This window comes from Neltuma alba, unplaced genomic scaffold (assembly GCF_004799145.2).
Source record: "Neltuma alba isolate B1F8T4 unplaced genomic scaffold, ASM479914v2 tig00000531_pilon, whole genome shotgun sequence".
NCBI classification, from domain to species: Eukaryota; Viridiplantae; Streptophyta; class Magnoliopsida; order Fabales; family Fabaceae; genus Neltuma; species Neltuma alba.
This window is the reverse complement of record NW_021632085.1, coordinates 31,890-50,114: the sequence shown is the minus strand read 5'-3', so window position 1 is coordinate 50,114 and position 18,225 is coordinate 31,890. Positions and strand designations below refer to the sequence as shown.

The following is an 18,225-nucleotide window of genomic DNA, read 5'->3' as shown; positions in this document are numbered from 1 at the left end:
TTGTGGTTGAGGGAGAAAGTAGAGATTCATGGACATAGTTTTTGAATAATCTATTTGATAATATTGGTAGTATGTGAGAAAGAAGATGGGTCTTTATATCAAATCGACAAAAGGTTAGCTATTTAAATATTTGTGAACTGTAACTTTTTTTTGTTCAAAATTTGAATATATGTTTATTTGGATAATTGAATATTTGTCTTGGATGACTTGAAGGGTCTTATGTCGGCATTTGAAGAGCTGCTTGAAAGTGCCGGACATCAGTTTTATATTCAGCATTTGTATTCTAATATCAAGACCAAATATGGAGGAGGGACTGTGATTTTTAGTCCTTTGAGCTATAAGGCAATGGTGGAATTTGACTGGGGGAGTGAGTGAATGAGTTGAATGTTGTATGTAGTAAAGCTTATGATCACTTGATAGCAATCCATACAAAGTTGTTGGGTGAAGTCTCACTTTGATAGTATTGCAAGTGTGATATGATTACCAACAATATCACAAGTCGTTCAATGAAAGATTGTTGGAAGTATGAGAACTTCCAATTGTGAGCTTACTTGATTAGATTCAAACATATCTAATGACTTGTTTTGCCAAAAGTCATCTCAAGGTCGATAAGTATCATGATAAAAGGATTATTTACCCGCAATCTTGGAAAAGATTAGATAAAGAAGTGCAAGAATGTCAGAAATAAGAGGTTAGATATGCGGGCAACAATTGATTTGAGGTGTCATTTAATGCTCATAAGTTTAGGGTTGATCTTACTAACAAAACATACACTTGTTTCTAGTGGCAACTTAATGGAATTCCTTGGAGGTAAATATTTATGGTTTATATGGTTCTCTATGCTTGTTTAATATATTTATATATATGTATGTATGTATGGTGTTGTTATGACTAGCACAATATTGTAAGTTTTGTTGGTTCTATTATGAATATATTGTAAGGTTTATATATATATATATATATATTTATATATGTATATTACCTGTTATGAATATCATATTCATGTAAGACTATGTATATATAATATACTTCCCATTTAATTGTCGACTTCAACTATATGAACATCAAATTTTTGTTGTTTTCCTTGTTGAACTATTATTCTAGAGTAGTGCTTGTTAATTCAAAGTTAGTCGGCAATTGAACATATATATGTATGAGTAAGTTACTAATTATTAACCTGTACTTGTGGGGTCTTTTATTTGATTCAATAATATTTTAGTAAACTCTTCATTATTTAATTATTCACTTCTACTTGTTAACAATCATTTCTTATTTTAATAATCATTCACTTACAGATTTAATAATCATTTGTCTTTTGTCTTTTGTGATTCATATGTGGGGCGGTCACACTTGTAGATTTTGTGTTACTTTAATATATATTAGAATCATTTACTTAGACCTATTAAATGCCTTTTGATTTCTATTTTTTTTCAAGCTATAGTAACTACCACTAATCAATAATTTTTTATAGACATGGAGTTGCTTGCATATTTTCTAAGAGGGAGGATCCACATGACTTTGTGGACAAGTACCTAACATTGCAGTCATATGTTACCTGTTACTCTTCGGTTATTGAGCCTATAAATAGTGAGAACATGTGGTAGAAAGCAGATGGTGAGGCTATTGATCCTCCTGTTTATCACAAGCATTTTAGGTGGCCTAAGAAGAAATGAAAGAAAGGAACAAATGAACAAATATCTAAGGTAAAAAATGAGAAGCGTCAATATTGTGTTTTCCAATGTTCCAATTGTGGGTAACAAGGTCACAACCAAAGCTCTTGTAAGTAATCCAAGAGACCTAACAAGCTTCTAATTAAAAAAATAGAAGAAAATAAGTTTATTTTACTCAAGAATCAATTGTTGCAACTCCTCTTGGGAGTAGTCAACCATCTTAATTATGCTATGTATTTGTAAATTGCAAACCTGTACATTTTATGACAAGTAGCCAAATGGACGGACAAAGTTGACTTTGGTGTTGATAATATTTTGGATATAACTCTTTGTCACTCATGTATTTTGTGGGAAAGAATACAAAAATCTATATTTTGTAAATTCATTGCATTGGAATTACAACTCTAGCATATTCCCTTTGTTCATTCATGAAGTGAAATGCCTAGCTTTTGGGAATTGTGGAAACAAGTTTACCTTTGCATTTAAAGGAGTTTATATTAAATTGATAAAGTCCATTTCACATTTCCTCCTTGCTTTTAGTAATTTAAGTACCGAAAACTTGTGCCAAAATAAAAGTAAACTTTCCTGTTATTATTTGTAAATTTTTAAAATAGTACTTCTTTCTCGAAGCTTCAACTCCCATCTTACGTTGACTTTGTCATTTGTCAAGGCTACAGAGAAAAAATTTTACATCATGCAATTCTCTTTTTATATCACTATTAATCTCACTTATTTGTTTTGACTCGAGCTATGCACTTTTTTCCAAAGTTGGATATTGGATCCCTGAGGCTTGGAGATTATTTGGGTATGGTCGAATGGAGAGAAAATATTGGAATGTACTTGTTTTTACTCGAGCTATACATTTCCTCCTTGTTTTAACTTTTATTTTACTTACCCAAGTCTCTTTAATATAGCAATTGGAGTAATATTTTCAGCAACAAATTCTATTTGCATGCATGTATAAATTCTTTTTAATGTGAAACTCCAAAGTTTCTTTATTCTTAGTTATACATAATAGTTCCTCACATCTAATCACTTTACCAATCTGCATATTTACAGCATGTCTACATATAGAAATGATTAAAGAATATATTCTGTAGTTTTGTTATGTACTTCATTTCCTTGAGCAACCTGGATAATTGCCAACAATAGTATGCAATTGAATCCAAATCACTAAGACTCATTTTAGCTGATCAAAACAATAAAGTTTAAGGACGATCATTTTCGCAACAATATATTCATAGCATTTTACATAGCAACTTTTCTTTGTTATACCTACATCAATATTTTCTCCCCATTATAGGTACATCATTGTTTTACACAACAACAATATATTCGTAATAGCCAGAACATATATCAGCCTTTCCAATTTCTTCATTCTCCTTCCCAACTTGGCATCTCTTCCTTCAACTTCTTTAACTCATCTAACATTGGATTTTCAACTGGTCCATCAATCCAATCAAAGTATTTTCATGTCATCTCTCCTAAATGGGAAAAAAAATCAATAGAACCCAATAGCCAAAAGCACTAAATCAACAAAACCCATAAATCGAGAAACACAATGAGATTTGTAAACAACATTATTGTTCACTAACCTTGAATTTGGGTATTTCACAAATCTTCTACCATAATTTTGCTCTATCCATGAAGTCAGCACCTCATCTCCGCATCTGCATCTTTAGACACCGATTTTGCCCAACCTTTTGTTGATAGTGTGTGAAGATGAACTTCTACTAGAAGCCATTAAAGAACAACATGACCAAAGATTATTTGAAGGTTGAAGAAGAGATGGGGCAAAAACTAGTTTCGTCCAGCTCGAGCTATGTCTTAGTTATGTGCCTTCAATTAAGCTCTATTTCCCCTTGCAAAGCTTTCCACTTCTCTTTGCTGAACTTTGTTTCACCCACTACACCTTCATCAGATCTTCTGTTTCCTTCAGCCGCTATAGTTTTGCCAGAACTCATTCTCCCTTTACCCACCAACCCTTTGCTGGGTCCCTTTGTTCTTTTCTTTATACCCTAATTGACAACCCCATCTCTTTTTTTACCTTCATCATGTTATGCGTTTGAATAAGGCATTCTATTTTTTTTCAATTTAATGTCCACATTAGATATCCAGCTCCCCATGCCATGTTGCTAAGTCAGAAGCCAAATCATCATAGCTGACACTATTTGTGCCAGCTCAGCAAAGTGTAATGACGTCTAACTACCAAGGACTAACGTCTTGTAACGGAGTAAATTCTATAGACCAATACCTCGGGTCTTAAATTTTAGGGAGCAAAACCTAAATAGACCTAAATTTTGAGGGACCAAAAGTTGTAGTTTCCCCAAAATAAAAAATAAATTATGATCTAACAAACACATTTTGGCCCAAATTTTAACCATGGCCTCTAATTATGTCATGACTTCAAACATAGGCTCGAAAAAACAAAAACAAAATATTTGTTTATTTTCCACCTCGATTGCAGCATACCAATGTGAAAAATTCATGTTCTACCCCAATTAATGTTCGGCTCAGAATGTCTCCACTGTGTTGTCTCTCCACTTTGCCTCTATTGAAGAAAAACAGTGTCATTCCCTTATTTAGTGAAATATGAGCCTCTTGTTTTGTTGAACATATTGCTTTTTCTCTCTCTCCTGACTAGTTGAGCCTCCCTAAACCTAAGTCATTTTACTTTTTTTTTTTGTGTTGTACAACCCATTTTATTTGTTTCAAATTCGAACTCCGTTGTCCTCCTCTGTGAGAAATTGGTTGCCTCTTCATATCCTTCTTCATTTTTTTTTAAATTTTCATTGTTATATATATTGCAGTGTTTTTCTAGTGTCCAGTGCATTTATTTAATTCATTTGTGTTTTAGTGAAATAAAATCCATTTGTGTCACTACGCGAGTTACTCATCTGTATATATGAATACTGTGAACCAAAGAGGCAAACTCTCATACTTAGAGAGGCTGATCGGGGCGGGGATGGGTTCATTGAAGTGAATGGCTGAGATTTTACTTAATAAAGGAACGATACTATTTTTTTCCAGTAGATGCAAAATGGAGAGACAATGCAATGGAGACATTCTGAGCTGATTAATGTCACCATGTGTGCAAAAAATAGATCTTTTACACTAGTTAATATCGCAACTTATGTAAAAACTAGAATTTTCTTTTAAAGTTTGTTTTGTTTCCATCATAAAACCATTGTTTCCACCATGTTTACGCAAGGTGATGGCCTCCTTCTATTGTCTATGGTTCTATATAAGAACATATATAATGGATAAGCAAGATCATAGAAAGCATGGATGATTGAAATAGGTTCATAAATGTTCACATTCAAACCATTTACCAAGAGTTAGCAACTTAGATATATACATATTCATATACATATAAGAGACGATTATTAGTAGGATAATGTTTTTAATTTTCATCTTGGCAATAAATAAAATTTCATTTAACCAATTTATTTTTAAAAATCATTTTTTTATTTTGTATTTTGCAGAAACCTGCACGCCTTTAGTCAACATTCACATCAACCGTAACGAATTATGAGTAATAAACTAATAATACTTGTAATTGAAAAACTATAAAAAGTTAATAAAAATTTATAAAGACCTGATTAAAAATAAGATCAAAATAGAAGAACTGAGAAATTAAATTTTTAACATAAAATTATGATAAAAATACAACTTTTTCATGTCTCCTGGAAATGAGAAGAATAATTTCCTTTTAAACGTAAATGTTAAGTTCCAGGGGAAGATCAAATACGATCATTGATCAACATTCAACACCAACCTATTGAATGTCCATTTCTGAACCAATTCTGCTAGTCACCCGTGGAACACCCTCAGATATATAATTGAGAAATTCAATCACTAAAAGCACCAAGTCAGTTAATTTAAGACTAAAACTTTACAGTAAATTTAAGCCTTTAAACTCATTTTGGAATCACGACCCAACTTTACCACATAAGTATGAGATATTTATTATATTATAATTATTTACATATTAATTAGGTTAATAAGATAAATATCCTAAGTGTTGCTTGTAGTCATTTTAGACTTAGCCAAGTTGGGTTTCAAACTCAGTTAATTAAAATGTTATTTTCTCTAATGGTGAGTTATGAGATAATATATGGTAAACTGAGTCAAGAGTGAGTAACCCTAATTCTAATCTCTGCTCACTTTCTGCGGGGTTCCCTGTTGGTGACAGCTATTTTCTAGTGACCATCATTGTGCCCAATCACCATTAGAGGATTCTCTATACTATTTTCTCTAACAGTGTTATTGGCTGTACAGTTTTCTATTATTTAGATCAAGGTCTTTATCAAATCTACTAAGCTAATAGCAAGAGGTATTTATAAGTCTTCCACTGTAACTCTTTCAAGTATCATATACATGTATATAATCTGGATTGACTGAACAATGTGTGTGTTGTTTTTCTTATACGTGGCATCAGAACCTGGTTCCTGATTCACCTTGCCTTACCCCTTTTATGATGCTCCTTTAGATTTATTCAATTTTTCTATTTTGGAAATTATTTGGAAAGTTTTGAGAGTATACATTTCGGCTTGATTAATTTGGTTTTTATCTGAATATTATTTTATAATTCATAGGCTATTGGGATGGAGGAAAATCATTTTTTATTTTCCCATGAACATCACCATCTTAAAACACTTGAAAGTTTGACCAAAATTCCTTTTACATTTAAGTTTGCATTGAGTTTCAATTATTACTAAATTTATGATGATTTTAAGCCTCTAAGTGGGAAATTAATAATCTTTCACATTATCCATGAAAGATGGTTATCGCCTTATTATCAGCCTATAGCTCAAATTGGAGATGTGTTGTGCTATTCATGTTTCTGATTGTTTGAGTTTTGTTGTTAGGTTAGAGGAACGGAAAGAGAATGATTGTTTTCTGATGAACACCATGACAAACTCCATCAACCTTGGAGAAGCCAAAACATTGCCATCTTTTTTTTTCCCCTTCAAAATTGAATTTTTTGATTTGCTTTTGACTTATTATCTTGTCAAAAATTTGTTTAAAATACTGCTTGTCACTATTTTCTAGGCATTGCACTATCAAAACCTTTGTAAAATGATTTGAGAATCACTGAGAAATAGCTCATGTTTGTCAAAAGAAAAAAAATCATGTAAGAAGTTGTAGAATAGTGGCTACAGGAGGTAGGTTGTTGACCTGGCTCATTTGATTAGCATGAAGAGGACCCATGTCAAAATGCAGCATTTTAACCCTGAAGAGAGAGCCTCTCTGTTTTGCATTGAACGACATTATTTCTGGCCTCTATGAAATGCATCATTTCATTAATTATGGAGTGGGCTAAATGGGCATTTTTAATTTTTAATTTTGTTTTATTTAATTTTTAAATTAGGCTGAGAACTTTGGGTTCTATTTTTCTGGATTTAATTTCTAGATATCAATTTGGACTTTTTGTTTGAGCTTGTAAGAAAATCAAATTAATTTATTTTGTTTGATTTTGTTTTAATTGGGATGTACAATTCTTATTTTTGGTTTTTTTCATTTGATTTTCTAGAGTGGGACTTCTTTGTTTAGACCACACATGTTCCACAAAAAAATATTTTTTACACAGCAAGACAAATTAATGTTTTGGGTCTTGATTAGGCTCGTTTTTGTGTAGAAATTAAATTTGTCTCAGGTTAATTTTTTTTTGGGCCTTTTTTTATTTATTTCTAGAATGCCCAATTTGAGCTCAGTTTTAACTTTTTCAGTATGAGCCTTTTAATTTTATTTCCAAAATTTTTTTCCATTTAGTTATTTTCTTAGAATGTATTTGTGCAAAATAAATTCATTTGCATAATTTAATTTTGTTATGCAATCTGTTTTATTTGGATATTTATGTTTTTATGCACTTTAGTTGTTTAAGTTGAGAAAAATTAATTTCTTCAACATTTTGATATTTAGAAAATTTTTGCAAAATTTAATTTTAATTTGTTTTTTAATTGTCTCTTTTGGATAAATGGTTCTAGGCATTTAAAATAACTATTTAAATTTTGCAAAACCTTTTTGAGTTGAAATGCATTGAAATTTATTTATTAAGCAATTTTTTGCATGCATACAATAGTGGGAGATTTGAATTTAGTCATTTAGTCATTTTGTTGATTAAATTATTTATTAAATTCTTTATTGAGTTGTGCATATTTGGAATTAAAATTCACATTAATGATATTTTTTATTAGCATTCATTTTTCTAAGGAGTAGCCAAAGCATCTTTAATTTGTTGCACGAAATAATTAATCACATATGGATCTAAAATATCAACTATAATTGAATGTATAATTATAATTTTTCTTTGCCCAAAGATAGATATTTTATAATTGCATATTTAATTAGGGCGGAATAGAATAACTTTGTTATTTTCTAAGTAGCCCAAAGGTATTAGGAAATATAAATGCATTCTAGTTTCACCAATTGAGATAAATACATGCTATACTAATGTGTTTGCCTGAAGGTAAACATTAGTGAAACATATTTATAATTTGTGTGCTTTCTTCAATTAAGCATGCATAAATCACACAATGAATTGTGATTGCCTCAAATTGTAACATGTGAGCTTGTTGTTTGTTTGTTTTTTAATTTGCAGTTCTAATTGCTAGACCTAAAATGATGACTGACGTAAGTAACAAAGTCAGCTTAGATGGTAGCACTAACTACGCTGATTAGAGAGATGATGTTTTATTGTAACTCAGTTGTATGGACATAGATTATGCCTTAAGGTATAAATAGCCTTTAAGACAAGATAATAGCTTAGATGATAAGGAGACAAAAGAAAGGTATGAATCATGGGACTGGAGTAACCACTTATCTCTTCTGCTTATACAACAAAAGATTACTACAAGCATTCAGGGAACAATCCCTAAATATGAAATGGCTAAATGATACTTGGAAGCTTTGAATAAGCAATTCAAGCCAACAGACAAACAAATGGTTGGTGCCATCATGTCTTAATTATGTGTTGTGAGGTTTACAGGTATTGATGGTGTAAGGCAGCATATAATAAAAATGAGAGACCTAGCCTCTTAATTAAAATCCTTTGAAATAGAACGCACCGAGCAGTTCCTAATACAATTGATCTTGAACTCATTTCCTGCTCATATGACACCTTCATGGTCTCGTACAACACACATAAGGAGAAATGGTCACTGGATGAACTATAGTCCATGTGTGTTCAAGAAGAGACTAGATTATTGATGAGTGAGAAGGGTGCACAAAAAGAGGCTCATTTAGTATAAAGTTGCAGGGTTGGCAGTAAAAGGGGGGAGAAAGAAAAAGATAAAAGAAGAAGAACAAAATCCCTACTATTTTAGTTGTCAACAAGAAGGATGTCAAATACTTCTTTTGTAAGAAAAGGGAGCACATGAGGGATGAGTGCCTCAGGAAGAAGACATGGCTGGAAAAGAGGGGTGTGTTTATATCGTGTGTTAAATTTGAATCTAATTTTTCTAGTGTTAATAATGACGCTTAATGGATTGACACTAGCTCAATGATCCATATTTTGACTACCATGCAGGGCTTTCTAACAAGTAGGTGTCCACATCATTTTTTCAAATAATCATGCTTTGGACCTTTTTGATGTTTTTTATGTTCCCTCTTATAAGAGGAATTTGATTTTTATGTCGAAATTGATTTCATTTGATTATCATTTAGTTCTTTCAAAGAAGTTTATGACTTTGACAAAAGACTATTTTGATTGAGAACTTAGCTATGATTTATGGTTTATTTAGAATTGTTTTTTATTTGCCTCTATTCTTTTTGTTATGCATGATACTAAAGAAGTGTTATTGATGATAACCCTCTTAACTTGTAATATAGGAGATTGGGACATATCTCTGTTGAGATAATCAAAAGGTTAAGTCAAGATGTAATTCTTCCATCTTTAGACCACTCAAAATTTGATTTTTGTGTGGACTACATAAGAGGAAAGCAAACCAACAAGTCATATAAAGGGGCTAAGAGGAGTACTACATTGATAGAAATTATACACACAAATATTTGCTGCCTCGATTTGACTGCATATGGTGAAAAATACTTTATCACTTTTATTGATAATCACTTATGATACATGTATGTCTATATGCCTTATAATAAATGTGAGGTCCTAGATGCCTTTAAAGAATATTAAGCAAAAGTAGAAAAACATGTTGGGAACCAACAAAGATTGTAAGATTAGATAGAGGTGGTAAGTACTATAGAATGTATACTAATGAAGAACAAGCACTTTGTCTATTTACTATTTTTTTTTCAAAAGCAAGGCATAATAGCCCAATACACCATGCCGTGTAGCTCTAAACTTCCAACCTTCTTATAGAAGGAAGCACTCAAGACAACCATATACATATTAAAAAAGGTTCTAGAAAGGATGTGTCTAAGAGATACCTTTAAGATCTGGGTAGGTTGGAAACCTAGTTTAAATCATTTTAATGTATAGGGTTGCCTTGTAGAAGTAAAAGCATATAACCTATAAGAAAAGAAACTAGACCCCTACTATTAGAGGTTATTTTGCAAGGTATGCAAAAAGATCAAAAAATTATAAGTTTTATTATCCTTGACCTTTCAAAAGTTTTGTAGAATATAGGAATACTAAGTCTCCTGAGGATGATGTGATCAAGGAGAGTGATTATCTATAAGATAATCACATAGAGCAAACAAATAACACTAATGATGAAGGAACACCAATAGTTAATGAATCTCTTACTCTTAGGGTTTTCAATAAACATGACGTGAATCCCATGACTCAAGTTGACAATGCTAGAAAATAGGAACATATATAAACCGACCAAGCTGCTACACAAATGGAACTAGCAAAAAATATGATGGAGGATGTTCCTAATCATCAGGCTAAACTAACCCAAAACGTTGGGTTAAGAAGATTAATTAGAGAAAGAAGACTGACATTACCTAATGACAATATAGTACTCTACTGAAGTTGACTATGATGTAAGTGTTGAAAATGATCCATTGACATTTACTCAAGCTGTAAAGGTTATAAACTCCAAATTGTGGCATGATGTTATGATTGATGAAATGAACTCCATGGCAAACAGCCATGTTTGAGAATTTATAGAGTTACCTAGTGGGCCTAAAGCCATTGGTTATATATGTTTTTTCAAAACTAAAAAGGACTCGTGAGCAATATTGATAGATATAAGGCTAGGCTAGTTGCTAAGAGTTTCACGTAAGTAGAAGGAATCGACTACAGGGAAACATTTTCACCTATATCCAAGAAGGATTCATTTTGCATCATTATGACATTGGTTGCGTATTTTGATCTAGAGTTGCACCAAATGGATGTGGAGACTGCATTCCTTAATGATAAATTAGAGGAAGAAGTCTCCATAAAACAACCTAAGGGATTCGTTGTAGAAGATGAAGAGCAGTTAGTATGCAAGCTAAAGAAGTCAATATATAGTCTAAAACAGGCTTCACGGCAGTGGTACCTAAAGTTTCAAGAAGTAATCATATCATTTGGTTTTGTTAAAAACACTATGGACGATTATATATATCACAAAGTTAGTGGGAGTGAGATCATATTCTTAGTTTTATATGTGGGTGACATTTTGCTTGCTACTAATAATATGGGACTATTGTGTGAGGTAAAACAGTTTTTGTTCAAGAGTTTTGACATGAAAGTCATGGGTGAGGCATTTTTTATCATTGGCATAAAGATCCATAGAGATAAAACCCAAGGTCTTATAGGTCTATCTCAAGAAGCTTATATTAGCAAGATTCTTAAATGATCCAAAATAAGAAAATATTCATCCAACAAAGCTCTTATTGAAAAGGAAGATAAATTTAATTTAGATCAGTGTCCCAAAACTAAGCCTAAGAGAAAATAAATGGAAAAAGTCTCATATGCCTCAGCATTAGGAAGCTTAGTGCATGTACAGGTTTGTACAAGACCTAACATTGCTTTTGTTATAGATAAGTTGGGAAGATATCAAAGTGATCTTGGGGAAGTGCATTAGACAGCTATAAAGAAGGTGTTTAGGTACCTACAAGATACTAAATACTACATGTTTATATATAGATGAACAGGCAATTTGAAAGTAATTGGGTACTTAGATTTAGATCTTGGAGGATGTGTAGATACAAACAAATCTACAATTGGATAAAGCAAAAAGAGTTATATCATCAAAAAGTGCAAAGGAAACATAGACAACCCCTTCTACTAGTGATGCTAAGTACATGCATGCTTTGAGGCAAGTTTACAAACAATCTAGATAAAGAATTTCATTGCTAGGCTCAAGATTGTGGGCTCAATCTCTAGGCTAATTAGAATATGTTATGATAACGCAGTTGCGATAGCCATAGAAAATAACAAAAAGAATAAAAGTTGAAGTAAATTTGTTGAGCTTAAATTCCTATGCGTGAAAGAAAGAGTCAAGATGGTCAAGCTTCAATTGAGCACATCAGTACAAAGAATAAGCTAGTTGATATGTTGACTAAAAGGTTGAGATCGAATGTTTTTGTTTCACATGTGCCTCACATGGGACTCAATCCTTCATTTGATTAGTTGAGGTATGAGCAATAAAACCAAATTTATGGTTTATCATTTCTAGTTTATACTTGTATACATTTGTGATATTGAAATTGATAAACATTGAGATAGGAATTGAATAAATATTGAGTTTATTCACAAAGTGATACCCATTAAGTAAGCATGTTGCCTGTAATACATGGAAGGTAATACTCGATGAAAGAAGACTTCTTGCCATAATTCTTGCAGTATAATCTTAGCTAACCTTAACAGGGCAATGACATTGATCATACGAGCCAAGTGGGAGAATTTGAGATATTTATTATATTATAATTATTTAGATATTAATTAGGTTAATAAGATAAATACCTTGAGTGTAGCCTGTAGTCATTTTAGACCTAGTACAAGTTGGATTTTAGAATAAGTTAATTAAAAGTTTATTTTCTCTGATAGTGAGTTATGAGATAACCTACAGTAAACTGAGTTAAGAGTGAGTAACCCTAGTTCTAATCTCTGCTCTCTTTCTGAGGGTTCTGTACTAGTGATAGCTATCTTTTAGTTACTATCACTATATCTAATCACTAGTTTAAAGATTCCCTATATTGTTTTCTCTAACGGTGTTCTTGGCTTTACAGTTTTCTATTATTTAGATCAGGGTCTTCATCAAACCTATTAAGCTAATGGCAAGAGGTATTTATAAGTAAATTTGAATAATTTAATAATTATTATTAATAAATAAATTTGAAAAAAAAAGGAAAGAGAAAATATCTTGGAACGAGATGATCCCGTCTCGCATCCTGTCCTGATCATTGTTTCACCTCGTCCTGAAGTTTTTTTTTTTTTGTCCTGAACACCCATACGCTTCAATTTTTTGGTGAAAGGATGATGGGGGTTGTAGAGTCATTGATAGCAGCAGCAACCCTCCCCCCAATCTTTTGTCAAGGTTATTTTTTTAAGACTGTTATGCATTCGGCTTTTTTTTTTTTAACTTACAGATCTTTTTACATATTCTAATATATTTTTAATAGATGAAAAATATTTAAAAAAAAATGTCTCCTAACCAGCGCTCTTTTAAGAAAAATGAATTTTATGAACTAAAAATTTTAAATTTGAATCATTCAAATTAAATTTAAAATGTTTCAGATACCATTATAACAATGCCTGCCACTCTAAGTTCTGACAAGCACTACAAATGGATCCGCCACTAAAATTTCACAGCTCCGCCATGAAGAGGTTTTCGTTGCTGTGATTGCTTTTTATTTTTTATTTTTAAAGAACCGCAAATCCAGACCTTAATAAATTATAATTATTTTGAAATTATACTAGTATGGTATCTTACATGGTTTAGGTTTTTTGGGCCTGAACATGGTTTAGTAATTTATGTACATTATTTTGTTTATTTTCTTTTAAGGTTACACTATCTTTACTGATAGCATCTAAATAATAAGAAGGTAATTAAATCCTCTTATCATGAATAGCAAAACGGCATTTTAAATTATAAAATTTTTATCCTTTTTTTTTATTCCACTTTTCATTCTTTCAAAAAGCATCTTCATGATTCATCAAAACAAACTTATCACTCATCAATGATCAGTCATCCTAAGTGCATACATCAGAGTTCCCCACCTCCAAGAGTAATAACCTCACAAATAAGAAACAAAAATTGGGCTCATATTAACCAGATCCACCCAAGAACCGACCCGCCCACCAACCCAAACCCGAGAAAAACGATCATCACGATGGCGCTTAACTCAGATTCCGACGGCTGCACATGCTTTGGTGCTACAATCATAAGGCCACTTGTCAAGAATCCATTGGTCAGTCCAAGCACAAAAGTCAGCACCACAATTGGCCCCTCTGATCTCAGCCACCTAGGTCCATGAAGACAAACTATGAACAGTGGATAGAACAAAAGCCTAGAAATGGAAGCCCACGCTGCCGTTTTGATCGATTTCACAACGTAAAACGCAGTCAAACACTTTCCCATAAGATCTGCTATATTGTAAACTGATATGAGCAAAATAGGGTACCAATCCTTGAACAACTCTGATACAAGATCTTCTGCAATGAATCCTGGGAAGATGGAGAGAGTCACTACGTAGATTATAAAGATTCCAAAAGCGTGACCCCGGATCTTCCCCGCGACGGCCCAGAATTTCGGCGCTAAAGAATATGACGAGTTCTCGCCGTTGTTGCCGGCGGCTGCTTCCGGGAGAAGGCTGTGGTGGTGATAGTACTGTTGCATGACCGGCAACTTGAACAGCAAGTTGCAGAAGATTATGCAGAAGAAGAGGAAGATGGTGGCGACGATGAAGTATAAGTGGGCGCTTGTTTGAAGGCCTTTTGGTGTTTGAGGAAGTGAGGCCTTTGTTATAATCCTCAAGATTGAAATTATAATGCCTGCAATAATGGCAAAAAGAGAAGATTTTGATTTTAAGTGATGAAGTTTGAACTTTGATAGCAGCTAAGGGAAATTAATTAAGTTGAGAAAAAATATTTTAGTTTTTTTCAAAGTAAAATATTTTAGTTCAATCTTGTGATAGGTTTTTTTTGCTTTTTGGCAGAATAAAGTGAATATTTCTTTAGGCTAAATATTGAGTCATGCTTAATTAGTATAGGGAGAAGTACATAAACATTTAATTTATTCAAAATTGATAGACTTTTAAAAGTAAAAAAAACATTTTATAGTTATTATATAAATTAAAATAAATCAGTGTCTGCTATTATATTGCTGATATGCATTAATCAGAAATTTGCATATCAATGCAAAATAAAATACGGACACACACACATATGTATATATGTGTAGCAAAATTCAAAATAAATGAGTTTGCTTCTATAATTTCATCAAAGTTAAATCTTATAAACTAGTCTTCTTTTAAGAGAGATTTGTGCATGTTTTAATTTTTTTTTTTTTACCTCAACAGCTTTAAAAAAAAGGAAAACTTACATGAGTTAAACAAATTCATAGAATATTTAAAAATAAAATATATATTCCTTATATTCAATAGAATTTTGAGAAATTTACCCAATTTAATTTATAAATTATAGCTTTTCTTATTCCTAGAATCTTGTCTAACAGAGAAAGGAGGCCAAATCTTCATGTAAAAAAAAAAAAGGAAAAAAATTTTGCAGAAAAAAAAAGAGCATTAAATTTGTGAAGCGCCACTTACCAGAGGAAGCAGTTCCAGCAAAAACAGCTTGCATATACTGTTTAGGCAGCTTCCCAGCAGAACCAACCAGACTTCCTCCGACCAACCCATCAGCTAACCCACAAATAACCACCGCCGCAACAGTCAACCCGTATGCCCCGCTCGGCCTCGAGCCCCCGGCGGTGGCCGCTGCAGAAGCCCAGTCAATCACAGGAGGCACCATGAGAGACAAAACGAACAAGGAAAACCCCAGGTTCATCCTCAACCTCAAGCTCATCCTACTCCAAACTCTAGGCCAACTCATCATCAAAACAAGAACCAGCACGGACGAGGCCATGTAAGCCACAGAGAAAACCTTCTCAATGTGCTTCGTTGGATAGAGGTAGGCGAAATAATCGACGGCGGTGATCAAGGCATTCCAAGGCAGCAAGTTTCCGGCGCCGAGGAAGAAGTGAATGATGTAGGCAAATCTGAACGGGTCTTGAACGGCGCCGCCGTGATGATGATGATGATCAGACTCAGACGACGGTTTCTTCACAGGGAGTTCCATCTTCATCAGCTTCATCTCGATGTGTAATTAGTTGGACATGATTTGAGGCATTGCATGTGATATAATAAGAGAGAGAGAGAGAGAGAGACAAGTTGGTTGACGTTTGTGATTAGAACTTAGAAGAGATGGTCGTATATATGCGAATGAGGTTGGAGGTTTGAGAAGGAGAACAGTGAGTGTGGGGACAGGAATGGATGGGTGATATTAGATATACCCTTTGGGATAGTACACTTACACATGGGCTCATAAGCTGTCTTATCCTCCTTGCTGTATTTGGCTCATTGCCCTTAGGTTTAGCTCTTGAGAGTCTAATTTTCCTTCTATTACCAACAATTGAGGCTGTGTACTGCTTCCAACTACCTATATGTGGCCAAAGAAATTGCCTTTTATTACATAGCCTATCATTATTGCATTATTAGTCGCTCTTTTCCCATAAAGAGAGGGTGTTGTTTATTTATTTATTTATGAACGTGTGTATATACATCATTGAATGAAAACTCAAATTGGGACTAGGTTGACCCAGAAATCTGTAAATCGATTTCTTGATTAGTCTAGTCTTTTATTTGAAATCGGTTAGAATCTAATTGGAGATCAACCCATTTGACCTGAGATTAACCAGGCCAATTTCGTGAGTTAAACGGATCCGTCAGGTTGGATTTTATATAATTTTTTATTTATTTTGTTGAACCTAGTTACATTTCAAGTTGAAAACAAAAGAAGAAGAAAAATAATATAATAAATCATATTTTTGTTTTAGTAACTCCGTTTTGTTAAATTATATTTTGTTTAAGTATAAATGTTTCTTTTACTTGGGGATTAATTTCTTTTTTATGCAAATATTATTTTTCATAATTAAATATAAATTTTTTATATTTTAATTAAATTATATTATTTTAATTCTGATCCATCTGACACTGATTCCCTTACTACCTCTTAAATCACTTATTACGACCAACTCTTTGATGCCTTCCCCCCCCACCCCAACACACACACAACATAAACTTAAATATTTTTGTTTAATGGATAAATAATACAGATGTAGAATGCATTTTAAGTACAATTATGAGTAAGTTACTTCATATTATTACGATGCTTGGATGACGCAACCATTTATGCATTATTACGAATATTAGTGCGTGAAGAAAACAACTTCAAATATGCTCCTCTTGTCCTATTTATAAGATACTTTAAGCATGTTTCACACAGATCAAGATAAAAATCTTATATTAACTCTCCATTAAAATATAATAATTTTTCAATTTTATCCCTATATGATATATATACCTTTAAAAAAAATAACAATTTATACTATAATAAATAAATAAATAGTACATTCATGCTAAAAACTTAATGAAATGACTTATATATGACCAAGAAAAGCTCTCTCTCTCTACCTTATAAAGGGGACCATATGAGTATTATATAATATATATTAATAGTTATATTAACATTATTGATATTGATTTGGACCATTACTATTTTTTAATGATTAAATAGTAAATATATCTCTTTAGCTCTCTTAATATGACAAATTAATTGTATTATTAATGGAGACCCTTGTTTATATTTTTTGTATCATAAGTTTTTATGATAATTTTATATATTCAGAATCCTTGAAAATAAAAAATTTGTAATACTAGTCATATATTCAGAGAAACGGCCCCTCCCTCTTTTCCATCTGTAAAGGACGGGAAGGGGGGAGCAGATTGAGTTTTGGTTACCCCCACCAAAACAGGACCCCCTCGCCCCATACCATATTGTTGTACTTAAATAGAAATGAAATATATACTCTCTTTAATCCTTAACATAAAAGTTAGATAATTAATTTGTAGAAAATAAATAATTAGTCTTTAATTATTTGCATTAGAACTATTCTTAATAGAAATCCCTTTAACATATGCAACCAATAAATGTAATTTGAAAAAAAAAGTACAATTTGTGAAATAAAGTAAACTGGGATTTTATATTTAAAACCAAAATAAATCCCCTAATAACTAGCTATTTTATTTAAGACTGAAAGGAATATATAACGGAGACCTTCGTTTATATTTTTTGTATCATAAGTTTTTATAATAATTTTATATATTTAGAATCCTTGAAAATAAAAAATTTGTAATACTAGTCATATATTCAGAGAAACGGCCCCTCCCTCTTTCCCACATATAAAGGACGAGAAAAGGGGGCAGATCGAGTTTTGGTTACCCCCACCAAAAAAAGACCCCCCCATACCATATTTTTGTACCTAAATAGAAATGAGATATATACTCTCTTTAGTCCTTAACATAAAAGTTAGATTAATTAATTTGTAGAGAATAAATAATTAGTCTCTAATTATTTGCATTAGAACTATCCTTA

General features: G+C 32.2%; 1 protein-coding gene across 1 annotated transcript; it reads right to left on the bottom strand.

Moving 5' to 3' along the window:
• Positions 1–13,705: 13,705 nt before the first annotated feature.
• On the bottom strand, positions 13,706–16,003 carry LOC114740261 (equilibrative nucleotide transporter 8-like). The gene is made up of 2 exons (XM_028928384.1): positions 15,342–16,003; positions 13,706–14,568 (listed from the first exon to the last, which is right to left on the bottom strand). The coding sequence occupies exons 1-2, from the start codon at positions 15,883–15,885 to the stop codon at positions 13,838–13,840; spliced, it is 1,275 nt and encodes a 424-aa protein (XP_028784217.1). The 5' UTR covers positions 15,886–16,003; the 3' UTR covers positions 13,706–13,837.
• Positions 16,004–18,225: the final 2,222 nt, after the last annotated feature.